Consider the following 22636-nt stretch of genomic DNA (forward strand, 5'->3'; position numbering starts at 1 on the left):
ATTTTCTGTTTTTATTGCAGGTCACATAATTGGCCTTACAGTCTTACGACCCTATCTTTAACCCTTGCTCCTGCCTACTAGACTCCACATCAAGAGCTTTGCATTGCTGGATTACTTCTATAATGTAAAATCATTTCTTGCTTCATAGTTTTAAATGAATAGATTTTATATAAAAATATATTATAATTCTGATAATGCTGCAAGCATCTGTTTCCTTTCTTGAAAAGTTTATATTACCCAACATCATCTTGAACCAAAAATATTTAAAATATCACTTAAAGAAGAAAGAACTTGTTTTTATATAGCACTTTTCACATCCCCGTGATGTGGGAGAGGGTTTTTGAAGTCACCAGTTTTGTCGGCAAACGCAGCTTCCAAATCATGCACAGTAAGGCCCCCCTAATAGTAATGAGGTAAATGACCAGTTAATCTGTTGTTGAAGGTGTTGGTCAAGGGTTAAGTGTTGCGCCGTGGGCTCCAAATCATGCACAGTAAGGCCCCCCTAATAGTAATGAGGTAAATGACCAGTTAATCTGTTGTTGAAGGTGTTGGTCAAGGGTTAAGTGTTGCGCCGTGGGCTCCAAATCATGCACAGTAAGGCCCCCCTAATAGTAATGAGGTAAATGACCAGTTAATCTGTTGTTGAAGGTGTTGGTCAAGGGTTAAGTGTTGCGCCGTGGGCTCATTTATGTTGAATGTAACAGGCGAACAGAGCCACAGTTTAACGTCTAATCTGAAAGACCGCACCTCAGGCAATGCAATGTCGTGGCTAGATTAATTGCTCAAAGCTCTGGAATGGGGCTTAAATCCAGAGCCTTCTGATTTGGAGGCAAGAATGCTGGCACTGGGCCAAGCTGCCACACTTAGGCCTCAATGTTGGAGAAGAAATTGGATGAATCTTAGGTCCCAGAGATGATTCCCAACCCTGATTAGCAGGGTTGCTCTGACATTAGTGATACAGAGGTTAGTGTGGTATAATCAGAGAAAAAATACAGAGCATTATGATGGCAAAGGTGCCAATTTTTTAGAATTTCAATGAAAATTTCAACCAGGACGGTCCCAGCTTTGCCCTTGGTATGTTCTCATTCAGCTGATCGTAGCTGGACTGCATTAGGAGTATGGTAATTGGCCTCAGCATTGCTAGTTTAGGGAGGGTGGGAAAAATCCAACGTTCCTATTCCTGATCACCCAGGTACCTCTGCTGAAATTTGTGTGTGTGTATATACCTCAGTGGAAGTCGGGATTGGGCTTGGCTTTGATGTCCCCATGGTGAATCACCTCCTAATACTCACCATCAAGGCTCATGTATCAATAATGAATATGGTAGGGCACCTGTGGAATGGAGGAGGGGGGGGGCGTCTTAGGATGTTAAAATTGGCAACGTAAAGATATGTATTAAAGAGAAAAAAGATTACTCATCTCCTTTAAAGGAACTTCAATATATTTATTCATTTTCAACCTCCTGAAGACCTGCCATTTTGGATCTTTTCTTGATTATGAAGCCATGATAATGACAAAGGGGACATCTCGCAGTGAATCTTTTGATGACCCCAAAATCCCTTAAAACCGGCTATGGTGCCAATCCAGAGGTGCTCCACCGGGAGAAATTATTAACCGGTGCTGCTGCGTTCTCCACTGGACTAATTGCCACCTCCTCGTCACTTCTGGATTGGCAACTCTCCAGCCTACAACCAACGGGTGAGCCAGTGGGAGGTGCTCAAAGTGACAACTACTTGCATTTATATAGTGCCTTTAACATAGTAAAACATCCCCAGGGACTTCACAGGAGCGTAAACAGACAAATATTGACACCAAGCCAAAGGAGGAGATATTAGGGACAGGTAACCAAAAGTTTGGTCAAAGAGCTAGGTTTTAACAACAACAACTTGCATTTATATAGCACCTTTAAGTAGTAAAACTTCCCAAGGCACTTCAACAGGCATGTAATCAGACAAAAAAAATTGGACACCGAGCCACATAGAGAGATTAGTCAAAGAGTTACAGTTGTACCCTTTGTCGTGATTAGCAACATTATCATCAGTAAACGTGAAGCTGTACAGAGAGCATGTTACAAACAAGAACAGGACGCAGTTCAGGAAAGTTCTTATAAAATTTTATTGTACAAATAATTGGATTATTTGGCAAACAGCAAAAATCCATTAAGCACCAATTCACATTTGCTGTGGTCAGTCTCCTGCTTTATTTATTTACAGGTTTCAATACTCTTTTTAGTTGATCAGGAATAATCTACAGCATTTCCGGGCTACAGTAAAGTCAACAGAACGTACAAATAAAATCTCCATTGAAACTCAAATATTTATGTTTGGATCATTGAACAGGGGGGATCTGAGCCTAGATTTTGGCACGGATTTCAACATTTTCAGAGGGACCCATTCCCTTTCCCAGTATTGATATTAATTTAACGATGCTGTCCCTATGCTGGAGAGAATAATGGAGGTACCTTATACTCTGGACATGTTAAAAAATATTGCCCTCTGATTGAATATACAAATCAGAACTACCGAGTCAAATAAAACTTGTCGCTTTTTCTTCTAGGTTACAATTTTTTTCCTCTTGGCTCCCACCTAAAAAAATCTGACTTTTCCTGAATGCACTGACTGATACTGGGGTATGGTTCCGTGGGCTCTGGCAAAATTCTGATACCAAAATGGGCACTCATCACATGTAAGCCAAGACAGCAATGTCAGCGGGCTATTCGAAATGGAGGATGTTGGAGCAGAGGCTCATCCTGCTATTACATCCAGTCATGCACGCACTTTAGGGCAGGAGCCACTGGCTGACAGTTAGGAGCAGAAACCACAGCTGATTGTTTGGTCCCCTCTCTAGCCCGAGTGCGCTTCGGCCATTTATAGTACCCCCTAACCGTTGCCCAGGTGCTCGTTCCATTTAAATTTCCAAGTGTGCTGCAGCCAATTATAGAATCCCTAACTGTTGCCCAGGTGCCAGTTTTATTTTAGGAAGGATTTTCTCTGTCACAAGGTTACAATTACATACATAAAATATCACGCACCCTGCCACCTTCCAAATGCCCCTCCCCACATTGAGATAAGAGGACAGTCACGAGCCAGAGTCTCAGATTTAAAATATACAAGACTTTATTCTGAAGAGTCAGTCTGCTCAGCAGACATCACTCGAGCACAGTCTGACATCTAAAGACCACAACAAAAAAGAAATGAGAAAAGGCCACCTAACCCACCCAGCTCAACTGGTTGTTTAAAATAATGCAGCAGCTCCGAGTACTTTCATCTTTCTCCTTCAGAACTTGAAAGGATTGTTTTAAGGCTACATGGTCCAAACAGGGTTACCTTGTAGTCTTCCCAAAAGATCTCTCCTGCTGGGCCGCATCCTTCAGAAGACAGTGATGGTTTGACCTGGGCCCTCTGTCAATAGTAAGGACCTAGGACCAAGTAGGGAAACTCATTCTCACCAAGCCAGAGACCCAATGGTTCTACCTCCTCTCAGATTTCAACATACTGACACAGTCACAGTGATAGTTCAACCAGCTAACACAAGACTTTTCAAATAAATTCTGACTCAATTTTGTTAAATTTTATTTTAAAATGTATGCAGATTTAGCAGCATTTTCAATATTGTCATGATGAAGTACAAAAATAATAGGGCAGGTTCTCAAATCAGATAAAGATGGGGCTGGCCACAGGCACAAACTTCTCATGTTGCACATCCATTGAAGTCAGGTGACAATTCCAGGTCTCTCACTCACATTTAAGTTATTGGGAGGAATAAATACTGGCTGCAAAGTGAGAGGAGTATAATGAAATTTAGAGCTTTACTACACTGATTTAAAGCTAAATATAGAAAAACCCATTTTTACCATCAAAGTAATGGAAAACTATGAATATGTGTAGCGGTGTAAAAAAATAGAGATTTTTCTTTTCCCGATAAACTGGAGCCTGTGGTTCTTTAAGACTCGGTTGGATCATACACCCATTGTCCATGGAGGTTCTAGAAGAGGTGTCAGGGCTCTCAATCAATACGAATCTTCACAAACGAAATGGATTCCGTTATGTCTACATGCCCTTTCTCATAAACCAAGTAGATGTATTGCTCGACGCTTGCGTTGCTGAAGGTAGCCATGGCAGAATAGCCACTTGGGCCACGCCAGATCACCATGTTGTCTTTTACCCATGATTTGCCATTATCATAACTCCATCTAAGGGTCAGGTTTACACCTAGGGATTAAAACAGGAAAAATATAAAATGAATTGAAACGTTGTGTGTAATTATAACGGATGCACAGTCTAAGACACTATTTATGGACCAGACTTTCCTGGGGAGGGGCACCTCACGGCGTGCCTCGTTAGTTAGACTTTTTCCCTCATCCTTCAACTCGTAAAATGTTTTCCCTCTAAGTAGCTAGAAGTGAGAGAGCAACAGGGCAACTGGGACCTTGGTGAACGGCAGGACCAACAGTATAACTCCTTAACCAGTGAGAATTAAGGCTAGAGAAAGAAACCGGAATGATGGAGAAGGAAAAAGGATGAATGAGAGTCAAATCAGGTACAGAAAGAGAAATAGACAGGGAAAGACCGACTGGATTAAGAGAGAGAGAAAAAGAGAAAGGAGTAAGAAAAAATTTAGATATTTTAAATTTTAATAATCTCTTACAACAATTTACTACCTGTAGGAATGAGACTCCAGTTTAAATTGTTCCCCCTCAACCAGCATCACTAAAAAATAGATTAGCTGGTCGTTATCTCATTGTTGTTTGTGGGACCTTGCGGTGTGCGAATTGGCTGCTGCGTTTCCTATATTACAACAGTGATTACACTTCGTTGGCTGTAAAGCACTTTGGGATGTCCTGAGGTCATGAAAGGCGCTATATAAATGCAAGTCTTTTTCTTCCTTTCGCACTGATATAGAGAGGATTAGAATGGTCGTTATTTTGTATTGTTACGTGACAACAAGTTGTACTGATTGAATCCGATTACAATTATGGCTCAGTACATTCACTTGCTGTGAAATGAAGCAGCCCAAGGATTCATATACGTAGCCTCATTTTACCAGATCCGCTTTCGGAAAGATTGGAGAGGCACATGCGAAAGACATGTGCAGATCACAAGGGGACGAGTATTGTCTCCCCCCCCCCCCCCCCCCACCCAGTGTTGTACAATAGTTAGATATTGGGAAGTACAGACGCACTCTAATAAAAGATGCTCAGACCACTTACAAGAGTGACCAGTACCCCCACACTCAAGAGTATCTAAGAGAAAGTCCTAGATTTGTAACACCTGCACTCACTAGAAACGGAATTGAAATTGCCCGAACTCAATTTAATTTCAGAGTCATCAGACATGGGGTCCATTCATCCCATCAGTCTGGACTGGATTCTGTACCCTTTGTGTGTATACTATGATGTACTCAACCCCGTGAGAATGTACTGATGGGATGGTATTCTCAACGTCAACAGCCCCGGTGCCACAAGTAGGGAACTCACGTTTGTACGGGTTTGCAGGATTGCTGAAGAAAACAACGTTGTCTTTGACCAAAGCTCCCGCTGCCACGGCCGGGTCTATCAGAGTCTCGTCGAAGGTCACGGTTTCTATCGGCAGCGACTCGCACGCATCGTAGCTCTTCGTTATTATCCGGCAGTGACAGTGGTAGAAATTCTGGTTCCGTGCGTTAATCACTACAGAACCATCCAGTAATTCATAGGGCTTAAAAAAAAAACACACATATGATATTTGATGGAAGTAAAAAGCACCAACTGATCATCACCTTTGAAAGGGGAACAGTGCCCAATTAATCCCTGCTTTGAGGGACAGAGCAATTGTTGATCATGTATGTTAGATTCACATAAATAAATACTAGTTTCTCCAGGCCAGTGTGAGCTGTGGCTCAGTGGGTCGCACTCTCGTCTGAGTCAGGAGGTCGTGGGTTCAAGCCCCACTCCAGAGACTTCAGCACAAAATCTAGGCTGACACTCCCAGCACTGAGGGAGTGCTGCACTGTCAGAAGTGCCGTCTTTCAGATGAGACGTTAAACCGAGGCCCCGTCAGCTCTCTCAGCTGGACGTAAAAGATCCCACGGCCACTATCCCCGGTGTTCTGGCCAATAATTATCCCTCAACCAACATCACTAAAAAAAAATAGAAATATCTGGTCATTATCATATTGCTGTCTGTGAGAGTTTGCTGTGTGCAAAGTGGCTGCCGCATTTCCTACATTATAACAGCGACTACACCTCAAAAGTACTTCATTGGCTTTAAAGCGCTTTGGGATGTCTTGAGGTCATGAAAGGCGCTATATAAATGCAAGTCTTTCTTTTTTGTAGAATTGGTGGGGATTCAAACATTCCGTGCTGTGCTGAGATTGGCTCATAATGTACCTCCACTGGCTACATGAGGCTGCATCACCACCCTCTCCCCTCCCTCAAATGTTTGGGAATCTCTGCTCGAGAGCTCAAATATCAGCATTTTAAAGTTGAATTTGCCAGGGAAGGAACATACATTGACCTCTTCCCTCGCCTCAAAGTATGGGCCACAGTGCCTGTTCCCTTTTCAGAATCCCTCGCATGCCACTCAGGCCAACTGAAAGGAGGTCATTACCTGGTTCTCATCTGGGTTGAAGTCTCTGGCTTTTTTTGGCTGATTGAAGGGAATTCCCTTCAGACTCCCTCCATTTTTCCAGGTCTTGCCGTGGTCGTCACTCAAAAGGCAGAATATCCCATCTTCCTCAATCGTTCCATGGCCACAGACAATCAAACGGCCTTTCTTTGGATTGTACTTTTTCTATGGAAAGGAGTTTTTCTATTGTGAGAAAATTACGAACTCCAGAGATGTGCAAACTTGACTTATGGGGTAGAAATTCACCTTGGGGCAGCAGCGCAAAACAGGCGGTATTGGATCGGCCGCCTGTTATATGCCCTGCCCGAATTCCACTGACTGCAATGCAACCAAATATCGAGCGGGCGTAAAACAGGCAGTCGATGCTAGAATACCCGTTTTGCGCTGCCGCCCCAAGACAAATTTCTATCTCATAATTTGTAAGAACACAGCTGAGAAATTACTGCTGGCAATATTAGTGAATGAACAAGACACATTGATACATTTTTGTCTACTATTGTAACCGAGGTGTTTTATTATTTATTTCTTGGCTATTGTCGCATCTTAACTCGTTTTCCAGTTGAACGGTGGAACAGGCCCTTAAACTGCCCAAGGGAAGCATTGGGGCTGTACCAAGAATTACTTTTAATTGTTGAATTTTTGTGCTCGTTAGTTGAGGGATGTCAGTAGTGTGAAAAGGATTGTTTTTAAAAATTTGGCACATAGTATTACTGTAAAAAAAACTCTTTGCTCTTCCCCAATATTTCTTGATGTGGAGATGCCGGTGATGGACTGGGGTTGACAATTGTAAACAATTTTACAACACCAAGTTATAGTCCAACAATTTTATTTGAAATTCACAAGCTTTCGGAGGCATCCGCCTTCCTCAGGTGAATGTGGAAATATTTCTTAACAGTTGTTCACACTAAGGAGTAGCTAACTGAATATTTGCATTCTCAGCAATAATAATCTTGGGAGTGCGGTCGCTAATTTATTGCCAATTTGCACAAATGTGGGTTGACATTGCCCCAAATTTATTTTAGGGTCCTTATGGTTAGCAGACATGCGGTGTCAGATTCTAATCCAGTCATCACCGTTGAAGGACAGTCTGGTTGAGTTTCCGCTGGTTATATCAGGGCAATTAGGGCAGAATCGACCAAACCAGCGCAAAAGATCGGGGAATTTTAACCGCCGGTGAGTTACGCCCAAAACCATTTACATTCATGTTTTTCATGATCTTTTAAGCTGGTTCAAGATTAAATTCACCCGGATCTGGCCCCACCCACAAAACCGGCCACGTTCCCAGATCAAAATTGCGAGATTTCGCCAATTGCGCTAGCTCGGGAAGGCTCTTCAAATTGCGTCATTTTCTTAGGCGCACAGGCACTAGTTGGCATGTTTGAAAAGTTTTTTCATATCAAAATTTACTAAGAAACTGACTAGTGTACACCAATGAAACTATTAAATGGTTCAGAGTAGTTATTTTAAAGTAATTTTCAGTGATTTTAAATCAGGTCACTCACAGGTGGAGGACTGGACACCCTTATTACAAATGCTTATTTTTGGTGATAAACCCATTTTCAGCTGTATTAATAAAACTGCTCCAGGTTATCACTCTTAAATACATCAAGGAATACTTTTTAATGGAAAGGAAAAGAAACAGCCTGATTGCACTGGTTCATGGAAGATTTTACATTTGTGATTGTGCAAATTAATTTGCACAGAACCTTGAATTGTAACCTGACCAGCGCAATTTCAAGCACATTGTGGGCGCAATTTCCCGATGGTGCCCGAAGCAGAAACTCTATCCTAGTGTGCTTATCCACTGCTTCAGCCAGTTTCCCTTCTAATTCAAGATATTCAAAAAGCTCTGCATTTCCCCTCCTCCCATTTAACTCACCTGGATTCCAGATCCAGGGCCTGGTGCAAACATCTTGGTGCCAATCATTTCGGACAGGTTTCTTGGCTGACTCCAGGTTCTTCCATCGTCCTGACTCTCGATCAGGAGTGTGCTGGAAACATTACAATGATAGTGGTGGGCACACATTGTGTACATGATAAAAATGAGATCCTTTTCTTCATCGACCACTATGACCCCCAAGTTTAGGCCATCGACCTTTGAACCATCGTTGTCAAGGAAGGTGGTGGGGCTCCAGGTTTCACCTGAAGAAAGGCAATTATGAAGCAAGTTGGGAAATATCAGTGTTGGGGAATGAAATACTCTTCCACTCTACGCATACTGTTCTTCTACTCCCAGGCCATGACATAAGATATATCTTAACCTCAGACTTGTAGCAGCACCTTCTACACCAAGGTGACATTTCCACTTCTCACGTTACTAACTGTTTGAGTGATCTGGTAATTTGTGCCATGGTGCGGGTGATTTGTGCGTAAGCCTGTACCCACCGAGGTCTCGAGAAGGTCACTTAGGACCCGATAACTAACAATTTTCATCGGTCAGTATCAGCTGAATTCAAATCCAGGTCCTTGAGCACCTTTACTTACTGTGCCACTCAAATTCTTAACAACAGTTAACTTTATTTTGCAATTGCCCAGTCACTGGCTATAACTACATATGGTATCTAACATGCTGAACCAACCCAGTAGGATGGGTATGAAAACGCTCTAGTCTATCATGCATCAAAACACCACTGTACCAAGATGACTTTAAAACCAATTATGGTAATGATAGCTCATCAATTTCTCTTATATGCCACTTTATATTTACTTACAAACATGGGAGATTAGAATAGTTTGAGGGACTGCATCTGAATAGATGATTGAGATGTTGCCTGTCCAACTGGGCACTCAATGGCAAAGAGGCAAAGTCTCCATCTATGAACCACATCTGGAATGTATCGCCTGAACAGGTGGTGGAAGCAGATTAAACAATAACTTTCAAAGGGGAATTGGATAAATACTTAGGGAAACATTGCAGGGCTATGGGGAAAGGGCAGGGGAATGGGACTAATTGGATAGATCTTTCAAACAGCCGGTACAGGCACAGTGGGCCGAATGGCCTCCTTCTGTGCTGTAACATTCTATGATTGCCCTGCAAGATCTTAAGTTCCATGGTATCTGATTTCAGCCAGGGCTGCTGCAATTGCTCCTAGCTCCCCTTAGTTAGAGAAGGAAAAATCAACAGAGACCCAAGGTGCATGCTCTGTGCTACAAGTGATTATGGTTTAACAGTAAATTACACAGATGTAGCATTAGGTGAGCGCAGGCTACAAGTCAGCAGAACAACGGAGGGACTCCAATGGTTAATAAATCACAAAGTTTTAACAATTAGTAAAGGTGGGGGAGGAGGGAGGAGATTCCCTCTAAGTGTCATTTGTAACAAAATTGTAAACAAGTCTTCGATTTTGCTCTACAAAGCACAGCAGAGAAAATCTTACGTCACAATGATCTCAACATTGAGATTGGATTGCTGCCTGCAATTGTCTCATGAATAACCAGTGCCAGGAAAGGGGGCGGGTATCACTGGATAGCGATCGGTAGCAGCTACCTCTCCGTAGCCCAAGAGCGTTAAAGCCAATTGTAGCACCCTTACTGCCGTTCCAGCACAAACCAGGGGGACTGAACCTGGGATCGTCCTGGTCTGCTTGGCTCAGTTCCACACTGGGCCATTTACCAACTGAACCATTGGATGCACCTGCCATTTTACTTACCGATTCTTTATACCATACTGAATTAATTTGAGAAAAGCATCTGACTTTTTCAAAGACAATTGGTTAGCAGACAAGAGATTTGAACTTTGGTACAAACCAGACTACAGACATGGATGGTGATAACTGTAGAATTATGTTCTACACAGCAGAGAAACCAACACTGAACAAAGGCAGGAGGTACACTCTATTGCATACAAGCAGTGAGGCACGTGTGCAATTGTTCTTTGCAGCTTATGTAGCTCCTTTGAGACACGTTTACCCCGTCTGCCCTCTCAGGTGGATGTAAAAGATCCTGTGGCACTATTCAGAAGAAGAGCCAGGGGGCTTTGCCCTGTGTCCTGGCCCATATTTATCCCTCAACTAACATCACTAAAAAGATTATCTGGTCATTTGTCTCATTGTTGTTTATGGGACCTTGCAGTGTGCAAATTGGCTGCCGTGATTCCTACATTACAACAGTAACTATGCTTCAAAAATACTTCAATGACTGTAAAGTGCTTTGGGACGTTCTGAGGTCACAAAAGGCACTATATAAATGCAGGGTCTTTCTTTCATTTAGGGCACCAGAAATTGCCAAAATTATGTATCAATGAAAATTGTTAGGAATCTTCAAATCTGAAACTAGAAGACACTAGTTATTAGTTTTGCCTCACGAGTTTAAAAAAAACAATTTGACATTTCCCACCAGAGCATTGTGTATCTACTGTACGTAACCCAGAAAGCACCAACCGATTGTGTGTTGACAAGAGGTGCATGTGAACCACATCCAAGACATCCTTACGTGTACGCTGTGAATGTAGAAATTGTAACTTCATGAATATCTTGTCGGGGGAGGAGAAGAGGTTAATCTAGTCATTTTTAAGTTTACAACTGGAACCCTACAGTGCAGAGGGTTAAGTGAAAATGTCCTTTTATCTTTGAAGCGTATCAAAGCTCAACCTGCACTATTGTTTGCATGGTCTTCTACCTGCTGTTTAAGGTCCTTACTAAGCAAATCCCCCACAAGGCAGGAGAGCTTACAAAATCCAGTATTTACAATAGGTCGACCCTTGCACAGTGCAGTAAATGTCCGATTTGCACCTTGCACAGTTCATTCGACCATCTACCACCACTGCTTTGCAATGCTGCAAACAGGAGGGATATGTGACCAGTTTCGAGGTTCTTGTGTTCCACCCTTCAGGGTGCAAAGTGCCACAAGTTCTCCGTGTGATCAGCAACTTGCATTTAAAAAAAATCAGATTCTATGGAGAGACTGATCCAGAGTTTTATCCCCTCTTCTGTTTTCCCTGTGCATGTGACCAATGGTTTGACTGTAAGGTCAAACATCTTACGTTAAATATAACAAATACATCACAAGAGTTAATATTTGTCAAGCTCAAAATGATTGCGAAAAGTATACCAAAGGCAAGAGTATTTGTTTCACCTTGTGTTACTGTGGAATATCATTCTGAAAAATACAGGACTGGAAATTTCACTCAGTTTGTTTCGTCGATTACATTTCCTATTTTAAATACGATTATGTGCCGATTCTTTCCAGCATTTGAATAGTTCAACTGTCAGAACAAAACAAAATTGACCGCCTGACTGTCGGGCGTTATTAAAGAGATGGAGCACACTTCACTAGGGTTCCAGAAATCCAAGATTTAAGGAGCTCTTTCATTCCTTACTGAAACGTAATGTTAATCAATCACCTTTATCACTAGACGTGCGGACAGCGATGAACTTAGCACCAATATCCGCCGACGAATGCTTTCTTGCCTCCGCCACGGCAATGAGGTTATTGTGGGGGGTGATCGCGATGAGGGGGACCCTGAAGGTGTCGACATGGCCAACAACGCCACTTATCCACAGCAACTGTTCACTTTCGATGAGTGGCTTGATCTGGAACAAAAACAGGGTGGAATGTATTATACAACACGTCAACTTGCAGTCACCCACATGGCCTCCTTCACTGGACAAAGCACAAGGGTTAAATTATGAGGACAGGTTGCATAGACTAGGCTGGTATTCCCTCGAGTTTAGAAGATTAAGGGGTGATCTGATTGAGGTGTTTAGGATGATTAAAGGAGTTGATAGGGTGGATAGAGAGAAACTATTTCCTTTGGTGGGGGAGTCCAGAAGATGGGGACATAACCTTAAAGTTAGAGCTAGGCTGTTCAGGGGTGATGTCAGGAAGCACTTCTTCACACAAAGGGGAGTGGGATTCTCGAACTCTCTTCCCCCAAAAAGCTGTTGAGGCTGGGGGTCAATTGAAAATGTCAAAACTGAGATTGATAGATTTTTGTTAGGCAAAGGAATCAAGTGATAAGGAACCAAGGCGGGTAAATGAAGTTGAGATAGAGATCAGCCGTGATCTAACTGAATGGCATAACAGGCTCGAGGGGTTGAATGGCCTACTCCTGTTCCTAATCTTGATAATTTCTAAGGAGCAATATTTCACCGTGAAATCATTTCACAAGGTACAGTGGACAGATTTGGCCAAGGATTGTTAAACTTCATTTTGATTGTAACTCCGTTTTAATCTTACAACGGTGGCTGATGCAGTAAATTTTTCTTCACCATCTGATCCTTTGAGTATAATATTTAGGTGTACTCTACATTAGCCTAAGATTTTACAAAATGGCTGGAATAATTGAATTGCGGTGGTAATCTACAAAGAGTTGAAACCTCAGTAGGTGTATGCCGTGGGGCAGTAGAAATCCACGGAAGATGGCAAATGTGATATTGTCAACGAATTACTTGATCAATTGTTTTCTCGCCTTCGGAATTAAATATCATTTCAAATCAAGCCTTTTTCTTAAAGTCATGAGCAATTGAAATAGATGACGACATTTAAAAACTCACTTGAAATTGTCTCGATATTTAAAAAAAAAATCTAATTCGCTCCCCAATGGGTCAGCAAGTTTATTTAGCGAATAGCTAGGCAGGAAGGCCCCGTGGTTAATCCCTGGTCTGTACTCAGTGGAGGTGACATTATGGAGCTCATTGGCCTTCGCCCCCCTGGGTTAGAGAACGGACAATGGGTAAGATTTCCTGCTTGCTATACAGTATTCCCACTGGAAGTGTGGACATCAGGTAAGGATGGATTGGGCTTGGCTGTGACATTCCCTCCCAACCATGCGTTTGGTCACCTGTCCTAATGTCTCCTTCTTTGGTTCAGTGTCAGTTTTTTGTCTGATTAAGCTCCTGTGAAGCGCCTGAGGACATTTTAATATGTTAAAGGCGCTATATAAATGTAAGTTGATGTGTTGTTCAGTTGTGTACTTTCGCAGGGATCAATTTCCATTAAGGAACATCTAACCACCTTTCAGAGTACTATGGCAGTAGGCACATCTATCTAGTTTTCCATTCACCACATCCTAGCAGGAAATTAGCTAAATTCTGAGCACTGAAGAATGTTAAAGGTGCACAGCTTCACTCTGTAGTACTAGTTCAAGGAAGATACCATCGGTCTGTCAACTGGCAAAGCTTACACATGAATAATGAGGTGAGGCGCAGGAGGGATGACTGGCGAGTGTAGTTCTGTACCCTGGCAAGGAGTTAATGCCTTGAACAGAAGGTAGAAATTTGGTGAGCGAGGGAAAGAAATAAACTATTCACGTGACTCCTGCTTCTCAGTAAATCCAAACATTGCCTCTGCTCAGATGTTAATCTCAACCTCACACAGAACAGTTTGATTCCAGTGTAGTGTGGTTAAATATTGAAGCATTGAGAAATAATTGCAGTCATATAGATGATCAACACATGTTAAATTCAGTTGTAGTGTAACCACATTTCCAAATAGAAATATGCAACGGATACTTAATTATAGATTAATGATCTGCATCTCCAAGCTATGGAAATTAGCTCAAACACATGACTTGAGGTAATTTTCTAAACATGAGAAAGGATATGTTGGAGGTGCCACCTTTCGGATGAGACGTTAAACTGAGGCCGCATCTGCTCTCTCAGGGGAGATTTATTCGGTGTCCTAGACAATATTTATCCCTCAACCAACATCACTAACAACAGATTATCTGGTCATTATCAAATTGCTGTTTGTGGGACCGTGCTGTGCGCAAATTGGCTGCTGCATTTCCTACATTACAACAGTGACTAGACTTCAAAAAAAGTACTTCATTGGTTGCAAATCACTATGGGATGTTCTGGGGTTGTGAAAGGTGCTGTATATATGCAAGTCTTTCTTTCTTTACTGTCCATGGCAATTTTTCCTGTACCACGGTAAGCAAATAGTCATTAAAATTCTTAAAATGTCAAGTCTGAAATCTGCAGGAATTATGTGACAAGTCTGATCGCAGTTTGGTTCAGAGGCAAAGCTGCTCCTGATCAAGGATTTGGGAGAGGACACCTTGCGTCACCCATTGCCTGTAATTAAGCCACTTTTTACAGCTACTGAGCAACAGGATGTCACAAGACCAACATTAACTGATTTTTCTAGAGATTCTGTTATCGAAAACAATTTTTAAAAATGTCTCCTCTTCCTCAACATTAGAAGGAATGATTGATGCTCAAAAAAACGGAGTTGTTAACAAAAACGTGATTTTGTATAGCACCTTATCACATCTCGCAAATGTCACAAAGCATTTAAATACACAATTACTTTAAAATGCAGTGACCCGTTACGGAAAAATACAGTAGCCAATTTGCACAGCAAAATCCTACCGACAGTGAAATGAGCAAGCAATGTTGGCTGAAACACTGGGCCAACTCCCTTCACTTCTTCAAACAGTACCACGGGATCTTTAATGTCCATCTGAACTACTGCAGTAGGAGGTCAATTAAATGTCTCACCTAAATTCCAGCACATGCTATCAAAGGGCATTGATGGACCCTGGCTAATAATTGGTAAACTCTACACGCTCCATCCCAAACCAGCAAGCCACTTGCAAAAAGATTATATAATTACAAAATGATTCAACTGTGTGAAGTAGGTAGACAAGTACTAACTTGAACATGATACAGATGTGGAAATTGGTTGCATCTGTTTTACATCCGACTTATTAGTCAGTTGAAAATCACAACACTATTATTCTAAGCAAATTGAACGGTTTCCCCAAGGAAGTGGCAATAGTTAAATTATCATTCTTATAGAGTCTTCTCAGTGGCGATAATCACACAAAAGTGGCACCAAAAATATCTAGGGGTTCACTAGGCACTCTTTGTAAATTTCCAGATATTATATCTCTTGCTATTTCAGGATCCCTGATTTTTTTTTTTAAGATTACCTCAGTAGTTTGTTGTGACTTCTGACATTTCACTACGGTTACAGGTAGAAGAAGAAAACGAATATTTATAATGGTGGTGTACAACCTGCCTATGGTATCTTCCTTGAACTAGTACTACAGAGTGAAGCTGTGCACCTTTAACATTCTTCAGTGCTCAGAATTTAGCTAATTTCCTGCTAGAATGTGGTGAATGGAAAACTAGATAGATGTGCCTACTGCCATAGTACTCTGAAAGGTGGTTAGATGTTCCTTAATGGAAATGATCCCTGCGAAAATGCACAACTGAACAACACAACAACTTACATTTATATAGCGCCTTTAACGTATTAAAATGTCCTCAGGCGCTTCACAGGAGCTTAATCAGACAAAAAACTGACACTGAACCAAAGAAGGAGACATTAAGATAGGTGACCAAACGCTTGGTCAAAGAGATAGGTTTTAAATAGTGTATTAAAGAAGGAGAGGTAGAAAAGCGGAGAGGTTTAGGGAGGGAATTCCAGAGCTTAGGGCCTGGACAGCTGAAGACAAGGTCGCCAGTGGTGGGGTGAAGGAAGTGGGGAATGCACAAGATGCCAGAATTGGAGGAACGCAGAGATCTCGGAGGGTTGTAGGGCTGGAGGAGGTTACAGAGATAGGGAGCGGGGAGGCCACGGAGGTACTTAAACACAAGGAAGAGAATTTTAAATTCGAGGCTTGACCAGGAGCCAATGTAGGTCAGCGAGCATAGGGGTGATGGGTGAACAGGACTTGGTGCGAGTTAGGATACGGGCAGCAGAGTTTGGATGAACTCAACTTTACGGAGGTTGGAAGCTGGGAGGTCGGCCAGGAGAGCATTGGAAAACATTAGTGAATGGAGGAAAATTGAGTACAATGTGCTTAACCAGCTGGATGTTACACACCTACCCAAGGTCACTTCACCAGCAGAATCAACCTAATTATATGGAGTTAGGAATTCAAAATGCACAAAAGCAGATTTTCTAACTAGTTATAATGCTTTAAGGTACAGCACTGCAGAACTACCCTAGTCTCCCAGTACTGCAGAATATGATGTTTATACAGCAGGGTAGATCTATAACAAAGGATCATCAACCTTGCACAGGCACAGTGGTTTCAGAGTTTGAGACTATTTTACAGCCGCTGGATTCTCTCCAGTGTTGGGAAAGGTAGACACAAACAAGTAACAAAAACAGAAAATACTGGAAACTCTCAGCAAGTCAGGCAGCATCTTTGGATATAACAGGGGAGTTAACGTTTCAGGGATCTGGACCCATCGTTGAAATGGGTCATGGGAGTAATTCCAGGAGGTTTGACAACATTTAAAAGCCCAGTCTCTGCCCCCCCAAGTAACCTATGCATAACAAGCTACAAGTTAGACATTGGCCTTGGTTCAATGGATAGCTCTCTCGCCTCTGAGTTAGAAGGTGGGTTCAAGACTCAATCCAGAGACTTAGGGCCCGATATTAGGAGGGAGGCGGGTTGGCAGCGGGGGGTCGACTGGGTGCGTGGGTAAAGCACCCAGTGAAATCGGTGGGTTCCCCACACGATCGTAAGTAAATTGAAGCCACTTACCTTGGCTTCCGGGTTTCGCCCTGGAAAGCTGCGCAGCGGGCGGACTGTGCACCCACATCATAGGCTGTCAGCTGGAGGAGCCCTATTTAAAGCGGCATTCATCCACTGACTGATGCTGCAGGAAATAGGAAAAATGACAGCATGGAGCAGCCCAGGGTTGCTCCCAGGTTTAATGATGCCTCACTCCAGATCTTACTGGATGGGGTGAGGAGGAGGAGGAGGAGGGACATCCTCCACCTGGCAGATGGGAGGAAGTGGCCTGCCTCTGCCACCATAAAGGCCTGGCTCGAGGTGGCAGAGGAGGTCACCTGCACCACCAACATATCACACACCTGCATACAATGCAGGAGGCGCTTCAATGCCCTAAGTAGGTCAGCCGAAGTGAGTACACTTACTCGTTCCCCTACACTCCGTCTGCCACATCACTGCCCCCACCCTACATCTCCTTCTGCACTGCCAACACTACTCTATCACATCACTCCTCACACCCACTCAAACCTCATCCTCATCTTACCTGCACTTACTCACCTCGCCAGTACTCATCCCACCACTACCACTCAACCCAATCCTCAAACAATCCCATGGCTCTGTCTCATACTCACCCTCTGATGCATCTCTTTCACGGCCAGCCTCACCCAACCTGCCACTACCTGTGCTGCAGCCACAGGGCATGCATCACGTATGTGTAGTAGGAAGCGTAAGGCAAACGTGTCGTGAGCATGAAGGGAATGCACATGGATGTTTGAGGGTTTGTCATGATTTTTACTTATATTTGATTTCTGATCAACTCACATTACATATTATATTGTCACCACTACTGCCACGTCTTGGCCATTCTTGACTGGCTTGTGCAATAATGCCCTTTCATGAGGTTCTCCGTGAACACCCTTGATGCCACCCATTGGGTGTATGTGTAGTTGCACGACTACTTTGTGCACGTGCCTGTTGCGCAGCACTGTGTTGTGTAGCTCCACGTGGCGGAGGTGGACGGCATACCTGGCAAGGCTGGTGATGTTGCTCGTCCTCCAATGGAGTGATGAATGGAGCCCCTACACCCCCCCCCCCCCCATCCTGACAGAGTGCGAGTGTCAGGGGGTCCACAAAGTAGGTGAACGTGTTTGGACAGCAAAGTTTAGGGTACGATTTAATAATTTGGAATGTGGAGACAACAGTGTGGCAGGTAAAACTTTGTCTGAGGTGACAAGAGTACCCTGCTGCAATGAATGAGGGTTTACCCCGCACCTGTTAAATGGATCTCTGCAGCTGCCACTGGCTGCTGGCTGCAACACATCTGTTTAAACAGGGAGTGTTTCCCCCAGCATGGGAAACATGCTCTGGATAGTCCAAAATCCAAATCCTCCTAAAATCTCCAACTAATGAGGTCTGTAAACGACCTCAAGTACCCAGATAATGATCTTAAGTGGGATCCCGCCGGCTTTGATTGACAGTGGGAGTCCCGCATGAGGGGGCTGCGTGCGCACCGATTCGCGTCATTGGGGAACCCGGAAGTTGGAGCTGGGCTCCGGACCCGCTCCGGCAATCCCCAATTTTAGGAGCCCCCCCGTCACAAACGCACCCGCTCAGCCATCTGAAAATTGACCCCTTAGAATCATAGAAACGTTACAGCACAGAACGAGGCCATTCGGCCCATTGAGTCCGTGGCAGCTCTATGCAAGAGCAATCCAGTTAGCCCCACTCCTCCGCCCTATCCCCGTAGCCCTGCAAATTTATTCCTTTCAAGTACTTATCCAGTTCCCTTTTGAAAGCCATGATTGAATTTGCCTCCATCTCCCCCTCCGGCAGTGCATTCCGGATCCTAACCACACACTGCGTAAAACAGTTTTTCCTCGTGTCATCTTGGGTTCTTTAGCCAATCACCTTAAATTTATGTCCTCTGGTTCTTGACCCTTCCGCCAATGGGAACAGTTTCTCGCTATCTCGACCCTTCATGATTTTAAATACCTCTAAGTACAAGATCTAGGCTGACACTTCCAGTGCAGTACTGAGGGAGTGCTGCACTATCAGAGGTGCTGTTTTTCAGACGAGACATTAAACAGAGGTCCTGTCTGCCCTCTCAGGTGGACGTAAAAGATCCCATGGCCACCATTTCAAAGAAGAGCAGAGGATTTCTCACTAGTGTCTTGGCCAATATTTACCCCTCAACCAACAATGTCATTCAAAAAAATTATCTGGTCATTATCTTGCTATTTGTGGGACATAACTACACTTCAAAAGTGCTTCATTGACTATAAAGCAGTTTGGGACAGCCAGAGGTCACGAAAGGCACTATAGTCGTTCTTTCCTACACCTGCTCAACTGAACCCACAGCCCTGCCCATCACCCCACTTCTACAGGCACTTCAATCGGCATTATTAATAAAAGACTTTTTAATCTGGTTAAAATAACATTGGGTTTATGGAATGGAACAACAGGTTACTTAACACGGAGATACTTAGGAGCAATGGCTCTGATCTGATAACATGGGGTAGGGTCGCAGTAGGTACGGACAGAATGTCCAGCTTGAGTTTAATTTGATTGATTAGTTTGTACTAAAACCATGATACTTCTTTGGGAAACCCATTTTCTCCCATTTGTAACATATCAACATTTCCCAGATCTTCCATTAGTATAAATATATAAAACTGGAGTTAAGAAGGGACCCGTATGTATGCGGTTGTCTCCCGAACTGCATGCGATCCCTAGCCATATTTCATTACTGGTTGCAATCCATGCTTACAGCACGAGCTCAACAAATATTAGGTCCAGATCTTGCCGGAGCGGGACATCTTCCAGCGCACACTGTTAGATAGACATTTTCCTGCAGCCTTCAGCTCAAAAACTTTTTGCGCCATAACTTGTTGGAAGTGCGAGCTGATAATGGCGCGGCAAGAACAGAGCATCTGAAACCTTAGTGAATGGCTGGACCAACAATCTATCTCCTTAACCAAGTAAATTTAAGGATAGAGAAGGAAACAGAGCGAGCGACAAAGAAAGAAATCGGATGAATTACAGACAAATTAGATATAGAATGAGAAATAAAGAGAGGGAAAGAAAGACTGGATTAAGAGAGAGGGAAAAAGACAGAAAGAAAAGAATTGAAAATGTAAACGCCTCTATCTGCAGGAGTGAGACTCCATTGTTTCAATTGCTCCCCTTCTGGGCCTTCAAGGTTGAGTGGTATTTTGGGAACAGAAATCTAGTCATTAAAAGGGTCCTTATGTCATTAAATAGCAGCCCCAACTTTCTGCGGCAAGTTTCATTCGTAATGCAAATCCATGGGGAGGTTGACGGTGAGCTCCGGCTTTCACGAGGCTAACAACGGAGCAGCGCAAATCATCCAGCGACTTGCGCTGATTTGCAACGCATGGCGAATCTCTTCCTCACCACACACAGCGTGAGCCTTTAACTTGCTGTTAGTTTCCCAGCAAATTCTGGGCCAGTGGTCTTACCGTTTAACCCGTATAGCGGCCACATCACGTTAGCACGAACGCTATATGTGTTCAATCGTGGCTTTCAAAAGGGAATTGAATAAGTACTTGGAGAAAAAATTTGCAGGGCTTCAGGGAAAGGGCAGGAGAGTGGGACTAGCTGGACTGATCTTGCAGAGAGCCGGTACGAGCTCGACGGGCCGAATGGCCTCGTTCTGTGCTATAACTATTCTATGATTCTATGCACTGGAGACTGTATACATAATTCAGGTTTAAAATTTCAATGAAGTTTCCAGAGCAAGTCCAACCCGCAAGTAACCTAATTTGGTGATTGAATACTTTGCTGATTGGCGAGGGCACCCATTCTGCAACTATCTAAGTGGCTGCGCCCATCACAGTGGTGTCAACTCAGCAAATTCCATCTCCCCGTTGATTTTAATGGGGCTGGTGGAGCTATGATCATGATCACTTTTCCCATGAGGATCTCTGTGGAGCAGCTCAAAAGGCCCATCAAAATTATGGCGTAGGGGAACACAATAGTGCAAGTCACTCACGCCGAATTTCCACGCCGTAATAATGGTGTATGCCGTGGATACGTTATTACCACAGTGCAACTTTTCAGCAAATTAAAAATGGGAAGACTCCATGTTCAAGCCATCTGAGGTTTCGCAACCCCCCCGGGCACGTAAATGGGTAGGTGGGGAGGTCCCGGGTGTAAACAGGACCCTGGACCGAGGAGCCTGCATCTCACCGACCCCCTTCCTCTACCCTTCTCTTAGAGTTGTAAACAATTTTACAACACCAAGTTATAGTCCAACGATTTTATTTGAAATTTACAAGCTTTCGGAGGCTTCCTCCTTCCTCAGGTAAATCTCCACATCCTTCTCTTAGAGGGAGGTGCAGACCGAGGGGAACCCAGGGCACAGCCCCAGTGCCCTAGTCCCAGAGCCCCAGTTTCAGTGCCCTAGTCCCAGAGCCCTAGTTCCAGTGCCAGTGCCCTAGTGGCCGAGCCCCAGTTCCAGTGCCCTAGTGGCCGAGCCCCAGTTCCAGTGCCCTAGTGGCCGAGCCCCAGTTCCAGTGCCCTAGTGGCCGAGCCCCAGTGCCAGTGCCAGTGCCCAGCCGCCAGCCCCCCCCTTCCGTTTGGGTTTACCTGAGCCGACAGCGCGGTGCTGGAGACCAGGAGCAGGAGGAGCAGGAAAAGGCCGGCGACCAGCGGCTGTAGGGCGCCGGCCAGTCTCCGCGCTGACACGTCCCCGCGGAAGCCCGGCGGCCGCACCGAGGACATCCTCCTCCTTTTCCTCCTCCACTCCCTCACGACGCCGCCAAATCCATGGGCCGCTTGCAGGAGACTCCTCCCGACCGCTTGTCTCTCTGCTCCTGAGGCCCCGTCACTCACTCCACCCTGCATTGGGTGCGGGGCCGTATTATTACGTTGTATGACCGCTCTTCGAAGGGCGGGGAATGGTTCACTTTGCATTCAGCTCCTGCTCATTAAAAATCTCTTCACTGTCCTGCAATCTTGCTGTCCGGCGGAGGCGGGGTCCCCAGTGGAGAGCTCACTGCACGGGGAGTCCTCCCCTGTGCCACTGAGGAACTGGGGTAGAGAGTGTTCCACAGAGCAGTCCCCACAAACAGCCATTTCACAGACTCCCAGGTAGCCTGCTATTCCTATGGCCTGGATGAGTCCGTGTTCCATTTATTCACAGGGTGTGGGAGGCTGCAGCCCCTGTTCCGCTATTTGAAGGCGCTGCTCCTCAAGTTCTGGTTGCACTTCAGTCCCACGCTCCTAATCTTTGGCCACCCAGAGAGGAGGGGAGGGGGGGGGGGCGGGCAAGTCGGAGGACGTCCTTGAGGGTCTGCTCCTGGTCCTGTTCAAAGTGGCCAACTAGGCGTGGCCCACGGGAGCCGTCGCTTCGACTGTCCGCCTCTTTTCCGCGGCATTCTCCGCGCCCGGGTGGTCCTGGAGAGGGAGCACGCGGTGTCTGCCGGTATGCTTGAGGCTATCCGCGACCGGTGGGTGCCGCAGAGACTGGAGTGCATCCTCGATCAATATAATAAAATTATTATTTGACATTGTTTATTATTTGGTTTTGATTTTGGTTTTTAAAAAATAAAGCACACCCTTACCCCCTCTTATAAAAGGGGGCCTAAACGCACACA

The 22636-nt window shown here is 44.3% G+C and overlaps 1 protein-coding gene across 1 annotated transcript; it reads right to left on the reverse strand.

Moving 5' to 3' along the window:
• Positions 1 to 2097: 2097 nt before the first annotated feature.
• neu1 (neuraminidase 1) lies at positions 2098 to 22074 on the reverse strand. The gene is made up of 6 exons (XM_067973888.1): positions 21627 to 22074; positions 11946 to 12135; positions 8484 to 8746; positions 6587 to 6769; positions 5477 to 5696; positions 2098 to 4211 (listed from the first exon to the last, which is right to left on the reverse strand). Exons 1-6 carry the CDS (start codon positions 21951 to 21953, stop codon positions 4006 to 4008), a joined length of 1389 nt encoding a protein of 462 aa, XP_067829989.1. The 5' UTR covers positions 21954 to 22074; the 3' UTR covers positions 2098 to 4005.
• Positions 22075 to 22636: the final 562 nt, after the last annotated feature.

The sequence above is a fragment of the Heptranchias perlo genome, chromosome 39, assembly GCF_035084215.1.
Source record: "Heptranchias perlo isolate sHepPer1 chromosome 39, sHepPer1.hap1, whole genome shotgun sequence".
NCBI classification, from domain to species: domain Eukaryota; kingdom Metazoa; phylum Chordata; class Chondrichthyes; order Hexanchiformes; family Hexanchidae; genus Heptranchias; species Heptranchias perlo.

What these genes read in the sequence shown, in the direction of transcription:
- neu1 (XM_067973888.1), bottom strand. Translation starts at nt 21,953, where the DNA reads ATGCAAAGTGAACCATTCCCCGCCCTTCGAAGAGCGGTCATACAACGT. An exon ending in GCACCGCGCTGTCGGCTCAG is followed by an intron (nt 12,136 to 21,626) that starts GTAAACCCAAAC and finishes TTTTTGTTCCAG; the next exon opens with ATCAAGCCACTCATCGAAAG. An exon ending in CCGCACGTCTAGTGATAAAG is followed by an intron (nt 8,747 to 11,945) that starts GTGATTGATTAA and finishes GCCTTTCTTCAG; the next exon opens with GTGAAACCTGGAGCCCCACC.